The sequence below is a fragment of the Brassica oleracea genome, chromosome C4 (assembly GCF_000695525.1).
Source record: "Brassica oleracea var. oleracea cultivar TO1000 chromosome C4, BOL, whole genome shotgun sequence".
Lineage (NCBI taxonomy): Eukaryota > Viridiplantae > Streptophyta > Magnoliopsida > Brassicales > Brassicaceae > Brassica > Brassica oleracea.
The window spans coordinates 26,202,989-26,216,512 of NC_027751.1; the positions used below are offsets into that span (position 1 = coordinate 26,202,989).

Sequence of the window (13,524 nt, forward strand, 5' to 3'; positions counted from 1 at the left end):
AGAGTATTATTTAGTAAGTAGTTTTTAAATACTCAGAAAAACTCGTAAATAGTTCACAAGTACTCGTAAATAATTTACAAGTATTCATAAATAACAAGTAATAAAATGGGATAAATAACTTGCAAGTAATTTATTTTTGATCAAATATTCATTTTTAACAAGTCAAGTACAATTCAAAAATTTTATTACTAGTACAAAGCAAGTTAAGTAGCAAGTACCCCACCCCTTTTTATAACATCGTGGGCTTCTGAGGCCGAGTGACTGCAACACTAAACCCACATGACCTTAAATGCATATACAATGTTATAATTTTAAAATAATTACTATCACTTGCAAATTTTGCAACCCCATGTTTTTCTTTTTTCAAACATTACAATTTGTTTGAAGGGAAAAAATGTTATCATTTGTGTGTCTTGTGAGGGGGTTTGTGGTGAGGGGGTTTGTGGTGGCAGGGTTTGTGGTGAATGGGTTTACGGTGGATGGGTTTACGGTGCATGGGTTTGCGGTGGTGGATGGGTTTACGGAGGATGGGTTTGCGGTGGATGGGTTTGCGGTGGATGGGATTACGGTGGATGGGTTTAGGGTGGATGGGTTTATGGTGGTGGATGGGTTTACGGTGGATGGGTTTGTGGTGAACGGGTTTCTTGTGAACGGGTTTCTTATGAACGAACTTGGGCACGGCAAAGTTAACATGGGAATGGTAAATAGCACCGGGACTCCATTTTTCCGGGATAACACATTTAGCCACTAGCACTGTTTTGGTTACAGCGGAGGTAAGCCGAACGTCGAAAGGACCTTTTAATGCACGACCGGCGTTAAGTTTCCAAACGGCGGATCTCATCGCCTCCATTTTTATGTATGTTTCGCCGGCCGGTTTGACCTCCACACATTCAAAGTTTCCGTCACCATTTACAAATTTAACAGCGAACGACATGTAGTATGGATTTGCTCCGGGGTCAATATGAATAGCTATTTTACTATTAGGGTGTTCGCAAAATACACTGCATAATATTACTATAATAAATTAATAAGGTTATAATGTTTAACCATGAAACATCAGCGAAAAATGAAGGGAAAAAAACATCAATGAAAAATTTGTTAATCCAATATATAGTAGAACCTATATAAATTAATACTCGATAAATTAATAATCCCTATAAATTAATATATTTTATCGGTCCCAATTTAGGCCGGTATAAAATATGATAGAAATCGATAAAATGATAAGATAATAATATTTTTAAAACTTCCATGTAAATATATAGTTCCATTAAAATCATAAATTAATAATATATATATATATATATATATATATATATATATATATTTTATATAAGTACAAACTAAACATTATATTATTGGCTTTATATTCACGATGAAAATACATCTATTTTTTTTAACATTTTACTATATTTTGATAATATTTAGTAAAATTATATCAAAACCACATAACAACATAAAAATATATACCAAGTACGATAATTAAACAATATGAAAGTCAAATATTTTATTTTTTTATAAACAAAAATATTCAAAAAATGGATACAATCTAAAAAAAGAAATTTTGGTAAATTAATATCTCTATAAATTAATAAAATTCTAAAGTCCCAACATTATTAATTTATAGATGTTTTACTGTAGTTTATTTGTACTATCGCTAGTCTTATATATTCAGCTAAAAGAATGTTTAAGTATAATAAATTAAATAATGTTAGTTTGAGATGACAATTTTTTTTGTTTTTGTTAATTATTTCCTATCCAAAAATCCAAATTAAATTGAACCAATTTTTGAAAAACGGAATTAACAATACGTACCGCTTGTATTTGACCTTTAATTCTCCAAGGTTACGTAATTGATCGCCTTGGCCAGGTTTGGCCAATGCACCAAAGGCCCTACCGCTAAGATCAAAATGGACCGCCGACTTCGTGCAGCCGGGACACTCATCCGATATCATCACCTTGACCGGCCTTTGCGTGCAAAACGGATGGTGGCATACGACCTACAACGTGTATATATATATATATATATATAGGAAACATTAATGTTAGTAAAAAAACATTTATTTTAGTATAATTATACATTACACTATGAGACAATTTAAGTTATATATAAATACCTCATAACATGTCCCACAACCCTTGCCATCTTGGTAGATTGAAGGTCCTCCGGCTGAAATCATACAGTTGTATGGTGGTTTTGCAACTGCATCACCGTATCCACAAGCTCCTCCTATATATATATATATATTAAGAACCGGTTTTAAATATGTAGAATAAAAAAAATTTCAAAATTTTTAAGTGTTATAGAACAAGAAATGATCTAGTTAATTACCTGAACTACCAAAACCTTCTCGTTCACCATACCAAGTTATGCCGGCGTCGTTCCAGTGGGTTTTATTATGGCAATAACATAGTTTCAATGAGATTGCAAAGAGAGCCACGATAAAACAAAAATATTTGCATGTAAACAATGCCATCTCTTTTGAAAGAATGAAGTTTTTTTGGTTGGCGGAAAACCAGAGTTAAATAGCTTTTAGATTTTCTACAAAAAAAGATGACAATTATAGTTATCCTAGATTTTAGGAAAACGACATCTTAAAAAGGTTATTTGAGCATATAATGAGGTTTTGTTTTTTCTTAAACTACAATAACAAAACCATTACCATTCAATTAAAGGTTTTATTTATTTATTATTGGTGGAGGTAATTAACGTCAATTACATTCTCAATGGGTAGATAAAATAGTCTATTTTGTTAATTTTAGTGTGCACACGAATACTATCAACTGCCATCATATTTACATTAGCGGTTTTATGTGAATTTTAAAAGTTTCTAAGTTTTCTATATTGAGGATCAAGTGGAGCCCTTGAATTGTATATTTGGTTAATGGTTTTCCTCAACATAATGCAATTTCTAACTCTAATTTTAAACTTTCTCCCTAGAATAACCGTTACAACTCTGAATAAACTAGATTACAAAACATGAGAGAGTGCCTTATAGTCAACATGCAACATTAAGGCCTTGCTTCCTCCTCCAAAACGATATCTTTAATGTTAACATTTATATATACTATCAACGTCGGATCGATACCATATGACTCTCAAGATAAGAAGAATGTTAAGTGATTTGGAACAAAGCATTAGCTGCCTGCCCAGCTATGGTTTACACACAAAACCTTGAATCTATCTTTTAGTTTGGTCTTTTGCCTAATTCCTTGGAAATAAATAAAATTAAATAAATATATCGTGTCCACACACAAAAAAAAAAGAAACACTAGAGACCTTTTATTTAAACTGTTTTATTTTTCCTCTTCTTCTTAGGCTTGACAGCATACTTGAGTGTCATATCTCTAGGGTGTCAATTCGGGCTGGCCCGACCCGGCCCGGCCGAAACCCGCTAAGCCCGTAAATATTTGAGCCCGGCCCGGCCCGGCCCGAAAATTATTTGGGCCTAGAATTCAAAGCCCGGTCCGGCCCTTATAGGGCTATAGGGCTTTTCGGGCTTTTGTGGGCTTTTCAAAAAATAATTTGTCATTGTCACTTCCATCGTTTTAATACATGTGAATTTTAATTAAAAAAAAGAGTTTCATTTTTAAAAAATAAAAAATTTATAAAGTGAGTTTAAAATTTTCTTCTCTATCACAATTTTTTTATTTTTTCGTATGCTTTAAAAATATTTTATACACAAACCAAATTTAATAAGATTTAAATAATCAATTATCAATTAAAACAAAAAATATAAGAGAACAAAATTTATGATAAACATGGTCAAACGTTTCATACTTTGTATTTTGAAAATAAAAACATGTTGTACATGAAAGAAGAAGGTACTTTTGTAAAATTTAAAATGTAACACTTGTAATGATGAAACAATAAAGTGCATTAACAACTTTTATATTTGCTTTATTAGAGTTTGGATAAAAATATTAAAATAATATATCAATACTAATAATAGTTTCGATTACAAGAAAAAAGGATAATATTTACGCTAAAATATAAATTTCGGGTTTTCGGGCCGGCCCTAGCCCAAACGGGCTTAAGCCCAAAATACCCAAAGCCCAAATGGGCTTAGCCCGAAAGGCCCAATTTTTTTTGGGCTTATAAAGCGAAGCCCAAACCCGGTAATTTTTAGGGCTGGACGGGCTCGGGCTACGGGCTTCGGCCCTAATTGACATGTCTACATATCTCCACCCTTGTGTTGTATAACCTGGGCTGTAACTTTCATCTCAAAATCTTCTGTTACTTCTTTCTGCACATTTCCAGAGAGCCGTTCTTCTTTTTCTTGATCTGCAAGACTTCTTATGTCCTTCCTTCATACTTACGGTAGGTCCAAAAAATTCAGATTTAGACAAAGTAGGATGTCGCTTCACCTTCTGTAAGATATTATCACGGTTATATGCTTTTACCTTCACCAAGAAAACAAAAGAACAACAAAAATGTGAATTAATATGTTATCTCTTTGTATCCAAAAGGAAAACGCTCTCCAACTTTTACCTCTTCTCTAATAATCTTTGTTGTAGCAGCAGCTCTTGGATAAGCTGTAAGTAGCACCAGCTGATGATATGGAAGAAGATAGAAGGAAGCTAAGACTCTGACTGAGAGAGACATAGAGGCTTTGACAGTTACAGTGAAGCTAGAGTATAAATAAAGAGAAAGAGTGAAGGATAGACTTTATCGATCTATTAGCTTAAGAGTTCCAATTGATACATTGTATTGTGAGAGAGTGAGATCTTGAGGAGAGATTCACTAGAGATACATTGTATTGTGTGTGTTATGGATCAATAGAGAGTTGGTTCATAACACTCTTGAAAAAGCAAGACGCAGACAAATGAAGGATAACACTCTGGTTCATGCCCTTGTTCTCCTGGTTTTTGGATTGCGCATATGTCTAAAACGAAAAGATATGACTAGACACAACCTCTAGTGGGGATGTATGATAACTTCTTGACTGCTCTCCCTTCCTACAGTGCAGTCAGGTCTAAACAGTCATAAGTGCTGCTAGAATTGTTTCAGCATCTTTAATACAGATTATTCTAAACAATAATACGTCCTTGCTCCACTGCAGATTCGCCAGGAGGACCAGGCTCAAACAATGGATCAGCCAAAGGAGAAAACTCCGTGAAGATAAGATAAGGAGACTTCATTAGGTCTGTGTAAAGGTTTGTATGATCTAATCAATCTTAGAGAGATTTTACACACCAACCTTGCTGTGTTTGAAATCATATATGAAGATGACGACTTTAAAAAAAAAAAATATCATCTACAACTTATCATAGCGATGACTTAATAGATTGACGGAACTATATATATGTTCGTATTTGTTTGTAATTTAATAGCTCATGTGGTAAAAGGTTGTATGATTTTAGTGTATCTTTGTTTTTATTTTGAGCCTGCGCTACAGATAAACTATCTTAAAAGAGAGCTCGAAAAGACAGGAAGAGAAATTGTTTATCTGAATTTAGAAGTACGTAGCAAAGAGTTTTACATAAAAAGAAAAAAAGTACGCGGTAAAGAGAGACATGATTGAGAAGTACGTAGTACAGAGAGAAAGAGATTATTTAGAAGTACTTAGTAAAGAGAGAGATAGATAGAGATGCAACAGGATCTCTAAGATTTGTGCTGATTAATCTGAGTGACCATTGCCCAAGTCCGGATAAGTGTCATCACCAATAATAAGGTAATTAGAGCATGTTTATAGGTGAAACCCACTTAGGGTTGCTTAGTGATTTTTTAAATATTAAAGTGTAGTTAAAGGGTATTGTTAAAGGACTTTTAATTTAAGTGGTTTATTGGTAGTTGCTTAACTAGAGATTGTTAAAAAAAAATATTAAACATAAATTTTACCTCTATGATGAATCGTCGGCCCTTTGTGTGAAGAACATGTGTGATGCGTCTTAAGCAAAACACCTAAACACAAAAAAAAAAACAGTCAAAACAAATTTGAAGATTTATATACTAAAATTGACGAGGAACAAGCATCAAAATATACCTTAACCCACAGAGACACAATCTCTCTCGGACAGCTTCTTGATCAATCCAGCTCAAGGCAAAACAGATACAAACAAATCAAAACAAAAAATCAGAATTTTTTTCTTACAATTTCACAATTAACACAAAGACAAAATGTACCTGAATCATTCCTCTTGATCAATCCCACTAAAAAAAAATATCAAAGCAAATCAGAGGATTTATTAACATTCACGATGAAGAATCTAAAGACATGCATCCATATTTACCTTTCGATTCGGCTCAGCCGCAACAGTATCCGGTATAGAACGTGTCAGAGAGCCGCCGATAGAGAGAGATGTCACCGTTTCTCACCGTTTCTCGCCGTTTCCCAAGGTCGAGAAGAGCCACCGATAGAAAGGTCGCCGAGCTCCACCAATAGAGCTCTCGCCGTTCCGTCGATGAAAGCCACAGAGAGGGATCGAATCGCCATCGAATCGCCATGCCCCGGGAGAGAGAAGAGAAACGGAAAGAGAGAAAGAAGAAAAGAAAAGAAAAAAAAATAACCGGGGTTGTCTTTCTCCTCGGTCCAGTAGCAACGCGACACCTGGCTCGAAAGCACGGTGCCTTCACGCCCTAAACTAAGGCACACCCCATCCTTTAATCACCATTTTTCCTTTAATTTAATTACTTTTTTATGTTAACAACCCACTTTAGCAACACCTATAAACATGTTCTTACGATGGTGGCTGTCCCTGACAAGACGTTACCAAAAAACACACGCTTCAGGACGGCCTTTTGACCTGTTCACCCGGTTTTCAGAGTACTTGTTGACTTCACCTTCTATATGAAAATAGTAAGAGCCAGTCGCAGCGATGCCCGACATGAGCTTGTTCACCATTTGCTTGACTGGATGGCGTTCCCTAGTCCGATTCTTTATGATTCCTTTCTCGACAAGCAAGTCAGCGGCTTTTTTGGTGTGAATGAGGCGATCTATGAATAAGATGTAGCTACATACGTGGGCGTTGAAAGGGTAATGGCATTGCTCAAGAGCCATTATGTTTCTCAGTGTCATCTCAAGTCTATCATCAACCATAAGACGAGGCATCATCAAACAACCATTCTCAAACCTCACATTCAATGAGAATTGTTCTCCTACGGCCTCAAATTGTACTCCCCCGCGTTCTAGCTTATCCGCATTATAAGCATGTTGTATGTGTTGTTTGTGAATACAAACATCATGGTTGGGAAGTGTCTCCACGCGAACACACCTCTGCAGGTCAGTGAAATGTCTAAATTTGGAATCATCTCCGATTTTACCTTGGAGGTTGAAGAAACTGATGATTAGGTCACGAAACGTTTTTTGAGGCAAGATTCTTTGGACGATTTGATCGAAGAGTTTCTCAAGGATGAAATAAGGAAGCAGGTTCTCGAGCAAGATGAGATCCTTAAAGAGTGTGTTTACAAAACATCCACGGTCCATGAGAGGATCTCCTATCTTCTTTCTTCCTTTTACGCGAAACCTCAGCATAAACTCTATTATGAAAACAGAGTCGTGCAAGACCATCTCCACGAACTCTGAAGATTTAATCCAGGCCGTTGATTCTGAATAGCTTTCCCTGATGTTCTCTTCCTCTTCTTCAATCATTCTTCTGAATCCATCGATGATCTCTTCTCCTTCAAACCTTTCTGCGAATGCCGCCAGGTAATACTTCTTATGTTGTTCCATGTTTAAGTAGTCGATCGACTTTGTGTATGTGATATCATCTCCACGATCAAGAGCCTTGAGAGCTTGAAATTTCAGTGGACGATGAAGAGGTCCAATAAGGACTAGTTGAGGCGTGTATGCTTCTGGTTTTACTTCGCGCATACAGTCCGGGACTCTGTAGATACAGCAACGGTCGAGGTTTTTAGGATACCGCCACATCTCTCTAGGTTGCTTGAAATAACTGAGGAAGCTATGAGAGTAGCAAACGATTTACTCACACTTTGTGATTTGTGAATACTTTTTTATTGAACAAGTTTGCACAATACACCTATATAGACATGTTAACCTCCGTAAACGAAAGAAAAAAGGAAAATATCCTAAATAAATCTGGACACATCACAATATAACTGGTAATTTTCCTTTTCTTTATTTTGTGCACGAGATAATTGGTAATTATCATATTCTCATAATATCTCCTCTTTGGAGAAATACGAATGAGGTTTAGGTCTTACAAATTTGAAAGCGTGTTCTCTTAAACTATTTTGGCAACGATCATCCCCTTTCATATCTTTTTGGCAACGATCATCCCCTTTCATATCTTTTGAAATTAATAGTTAATATATTGGAAAAAAGTTTGCCAGCTACAAAAAGTTTACTATAATATGGTGAAAACCATCCGATATATCATAATGTATCAATAACTACACGGAGTTTATGTTAATACATGCCACATATACGATTTAACAATTAATATGGTCCCAACATCACAACAAGGTGTAAATGATTTTAAGATAAATTAATGAGATTATTCTGTAATTAAAAAATCTAAGCCCGAAGTAAAAAAAGAAAATCTGATCAGACCCGACCCAACTACGTAAAACCTACCCGAAATAACCCTCTCTTCCCCAAATCGATTTCATTACGAACCCTAAATCGATTTTCAGAAAGAAAGACAGAGAGAAAGAGAGATGGAATTGGGTGGAAGATCGAACAATAAGCTAAAGAGCAAAACAACTGAAGATAATGTGCTTTGTTATTGTGGGTTTCCGGCCAATGGTTTATCTTCACTGAGATTGTGGCACTGTTAGCAAAAAAATTACATAAGAACATGCTGAAAGACATGTTTATTATTCTCCAAATAAACAAACAAGGGTTTACAGTTTATTATTTTCTTCCATTAGCTCTTTCGGATTCGATTTCACCAAACTTGGATTGGGAGTCGATTTCACCGAACTTGGATTCGGATTCCGATTTCACCAAACCTTCTTACAAACCTAGAAATCGACGGCCTTTCTCTGTCTCTCAAGTCACTCTCAATCTCTTTCTCTTTCTCTCTTTTTGAAACCTCCAAAAAAAAAATTCTTTGGAACCCTAAAACTAATGAAATCGCGATTTGGGGAAGAAGGGTCATGTCGGGTCGGGACTAAGGGATGGATCGGGTCGGATATTGTTAATCGGGTTTAACTTTGTAATATTACGGATTGACCCCAACAACTAAGGTTAAAATAAATTAGACCAGATTATGATGTTGTTAGCGTATTTAATTATACGTCGTATATGTGGCATGTATTAACATAAACTCTGTGTAGTAGCTATTGATACATTATGATACATCGGATGGTTTCCACCATATTATAGTAAGCGTCATGTAGCTAGCAAACTTTTTTCCTAATATATTCTCCCTTCTTTTGTGTTCATCCTCAGACTCTACCTTGCTCATCAGGCCAAGTTGATGAAGCTTGAGGTTGCCGGAATCCTTTTTTCTATGATATCCACGGACCTGGTGAGCCCTTGTTCGCTCCTCCTCGGCCGTTTTTTGAGCCGTCACCAGCAACTAGAAGATGCAGACTTGTTTCAAAAGATGATGAAGAAGCTGATGTTTCCTCAGATGATTTCCCTGCTGACATGTTTGATCAAGTTGATGATCCAGTAAGGAGTCCTTAGATTGTTCTCGTTCTTGTTTCTATTAGTTTTTTTCTTCTACTTCCTACGTGTGTTTAGGTCTAATTTGAAACAGGCTCTAACTAGAGTTTTGTTTTCAAACTACATTCTTATGTAATGACAGTTCTTGTTTCTCTGTTTAATATGAAAGTTGTTTTCTTTTTCTTGGCAGAAGTGTAAAAGTCTAATTTGATTTGAATGGAAATTTGAAACCATGATTCATAACTCACACAGAAACCCTTCAGATACAACCAAACATACAGAAACAGAGGAACTGAAGAGCATTGACTAAACCGGTGTTCGGCTTATGACAGGATCATCACAAAAATGATCATGACTAAACCTGATTCCAGCTTGACCATGACTCAAAACCACCTCATACTCCCCATTTACAACAGACCCATCTTTGCTTGAGACCTCTCTTCTCAACTCAACATAAGCACAGTAGTCTACTTCGTACACAGTTGTATCTTTATAGAACGTAGAAAATGTAGTTCCTACTCCTTCCCCTGAAAACACCATCAAATAGGCTCAGAATTAGAATGTAACTTCACACAGTACATTAGTAAAAAGTTGGGGACTTTCTTACCGTGGGTGACTAAGAGCAAGTTCTCTGTAGGATACTTATCAGCAAGAGCCTTTACAATATTAACATAACGTTCTCTGCAATCTTCCACAGGCTCTTCCCAATCTGGCATCTGAAAAAAAAAGAGATACAAAAACGAAAAATGGAAAAAAGATAGAAACTTTTGAAAGGGTCCTAAAAGAGATTCACCTCTTTATAAATCATATCCACATTATGATCAACCATTCCCTCAGGAAACAGAGCTTCAAGATCCAAAATCCTGAAGTCAAAGTTTCCATCTTTAGGAGCAAGCTCACGCCTTATAGCCACCGAGTTCAACATCTCACACAAACCATACTCAATAGCAACCTGTCGGACACGATAAGGAACAGAACACTAGTCTTTTAGGAAACAGAACATGTTTAAATGTTCAAACTTTCCAACAAAAACAGGGGATGATCTGTTGACCTTGAGCTTAGATGTATCAATGGAAGGGACGTCTTTAGAAGACATGGCGTTGGGGTCAAAATTGACCGCAGAGAGAGCTGAGACAACCTCGGAAGCTGTCTGAATGCAACGGAGGAAAGGAGAGACGAAGACGCGGTGAATCGGGATCTGAGATCGGATCCTTTGACCGGTTCTGAAAGCTCGAATCATGCCGTCTTGAACTAGAGGCGGATCCCAAGGCCTGGCAGCTGTTGATACCCAGAGTGGCTCGAAGTTGTCGATTCGATCGCCGTGACGCATCACGAATACGTGTTGGTAGGCATCGTTGTTGGGTTTTGGAGATGAGCCCATTGTTTCTTTTGTCTTTCTCTTTGATGTCGCTTTTGATGGTGTGTGTGTGTGTCCTTTCTTTGCGACTCGGTTTATATATATAAGAATCGTTTTTAAACGTCATTATCACAGTGAAACTGTGAAAACAAATTTTCAATTTAAGATTTTGATTGGTTTTCGCCGTTGCCTTCCAGAAATACTGTATTTACAGGTGATAATAGTTGTTTTGCGTCTGATAGTAATCATAAAAACGTTTTTACTATTTTTATATATTTTATATTTTACTGATTCACTAACCACTATTATAAATTATATTTATTAAAATAAACTAATATATATATATATATATATATATCGCTAACAAATTATTTTTATATCTAATATAATTTCCATCAAATATAATATTTTTTCCTAAAATTATAATTTTCATCTTTTTCAAAAAAAAATTTATAACTTTCATATAAAAAGTAAATGTAATTACTATTATTTATATTTGGTAATAGTGATATAATTTATATAGTTATTTTGCCAATAATTTTATATAGTTTATAACTATATAATGTGTTAATATTATAAATTATTGTCAAACCGTCATTGCATATGCTAGTAAATCTTTTATAAATATCTTGCAAACACATCTATTTTTAATTGTAATCATTTACATTTATAAATTTCTCTACTTATTATCGTAATTGTTGCATTTAAATTACTCAGATCTTTAATTTGGGCAATGAAATGTATGAAGAATTTAAGACAGTTTCAGGTTATTTTTGCTACGGATTGTTCTCAATTGATGAAGATGGTTTCAGAACCTGAAGAATGACCAGCATTTGAAAGCTACCTGCAAGACATTAAGCTTCTCAGAAGCAGTTTCCTCAACTCAGATATCATTCATGTTCCTCGGACGGTGAACCTTAAGGCGGATAGCTTAGCACGCTGTGCTAGAAACCAACCGTCTTTTGTCGTGCACATGGATGCAGAGTTACCACTTTAGTTTACAGAGTCAATATGAGTCTGTAAATGTTTGATGTCAAAAAAAAAAAAAAATTACTCAGATCTTTAGGTTGATACTATGAACTACAAATGTAAAAAAAAAAAAAAAAAACTATACCGTATGCATCACCGGTTCTGGCAAATCCAAATGAAATATTGGGTTTAGATTTTCTGAATTTTTTTGAGGAAAATTACAGTAGATATATATATGTATATTTTAAACTTTAGACATTTAATTTTGTAAAAGAAAAATAATTAAAATCTTTAATAAATAGGTTATGCTCCTCTAGATCAAGGCCCAGTGAAAGGACCCGACCCATTTTTCCGTACATCAGTACGAGTCTGGCTCGACTTCCTCGATCAGAATTGGGCCGTTTTCATATTTTTCCTTACTTAGAATTATTTCAGAGTGTTAGTTCTTTTTCAGACAGTCAAGCAAAGCATAATACGATTTGAATAGATAATCTGAGGTTCGAGTTAACAAGTCAGTTCGCTATAGGCTATTACATGTTAATCTCGTCCTATATCTACCCAAACCCACCATCCTTCCTTCATGTCCTTGTCTCGCGTTCAAGCTATGTCTTTACCCTTTCGGGTCTGGTCCTGATCTGCATCCAAACAAGGAGGCATAAGCAAACAATAAGCTTAGTGAGAGCGGTCATTCCGTCCCACTCAGCCAAGTAAAGCAATCGAGTCAATCAGTCAATAAACGGACATGCTTATCATCAGTCAGTTACTTAGCCGACCCAATCGTTCCAAGCCAAAGCGCCATCAGATTCAGTCAAGCCCTAGCAGGCCAATACGGCTCTAGGCGCATGATCTGATCCAGATGCATCGATGGAAGGAACCGACTGTTCGGACCAAGCCATAACTTAGCAGATAATTCGAATTAGACAAGCAATCAGTACATAGAACATTCCTATCAATCATACTACGATTCAGTACGATAGGCTACGGTCACACACTCACCTTTGTCTTAGAGTCGGTTTGTTCTGTTTGATTCGGTCTCTTCTGACACCTTTTGAGCGGTTTCCGTCGGATCTTCGATCGTTCAAACAGTCGAATTCACCCCACAGACGATCGTTCTTGACTCGGACTTGATCAATCCAGCCAAATATCAAAAACTCTCTCTTAATCGGACTTTTCTCTTTCTGAGTTTCTCTCTGGTTCTTTCTTTCTGTTTTCCGGACAGAAATGGTGGAATAAGACAAAGGAGACGATTAAAATGGGCAGTTGGGCGGTTTAGGCCCGAGAAACCGCCAAGTTAACCATTCCTGCTTAGTTTACACGAGGCTTTTTATCTGTAACCGCCACCCCGCGCTCCAAAGCGTTACAGCGCGAATTTTTCCCCTTTTCAGACTTTAACTGTTCCCGCCAGTTTTACTTAGACGAAACTCGAGCTAGAGCTGACTGATCCAGTCGACAACTCTAGCCGTCTTGTCCGAATCAGACTGATTCTACTGAATCAGCTCATCTCAGCTTAGCCGACAGTCTTAACCGCCTTGTCTGATTTCAGACAATCGCTGTCTAGCCTAACAGTTCAACCGACTTGTCCGAATCCAACAACACTTGTCCGGATCCGACCATCGCTGTCCA

The 13,524-nt window shown here is 36.2% G+C and overlaps 2 protein-coding genes and 1 pseudogene across 2 annotated transcripts; all 3 read right to left on the bottom strand.

Annotated features, from left to right (window-relative positions):
* Positions 1-220: 220 nt before the first annotated feature.
* Positions 221-2,490, bottom strand: LOC106340829 (expansin-B5-like). The gene is made up of 4 exons (XM_013779663.1): positions 2,333-2,490; positions 2,118-2,230; positions 1,816-2,000; positions 221-1,001 (listed from the first exon to the last, which is right to left on the bottom strand). Exons 1-4 carry the CDS (start codon positions 2,475-2,477, stop codon positions 401-403), a joined length of 1,044 nt encoding a protein of 347 aa, XP_013635117.1. The 5' UTR covers positions 2,478-2,490; the 3' UTR covers positions 221-400.
* A 3,115-nt stretch (positions 2,491-5,605) lies between these two features.
* Positions 5,606-7,871, bottom strand: LOC106341621 (annotated as a pseudogene).
* A 1,894-nt stretch (positions 7,872-9,765) lies between these two features.
* LOC106339362 lies at positions 9,766-11,007 on the bottom strand. Its single transcript, XM_013778152.1, has 4 exons — positions 10,627-11,007; positions 10,369-10,527; positions 10,183-10,291; positions 9,766-10,102 (listed from the first exon to the last, which is right to left on the bottom strand). The coding sequence occupies exons 1-4, from the start codon at positions 10,954-10,956 to the stop codon at positions 9,882-9,884; spliced, it is 819 nt and encodes a 272-aa protein (XP_013633606.1). The 5' UTR covers positions 10,957-11,007; the 3' UTR covers positions 9,766-9,881.
* Positions 11,008-13,524: the final 2,517 nt, after the last annotated feature.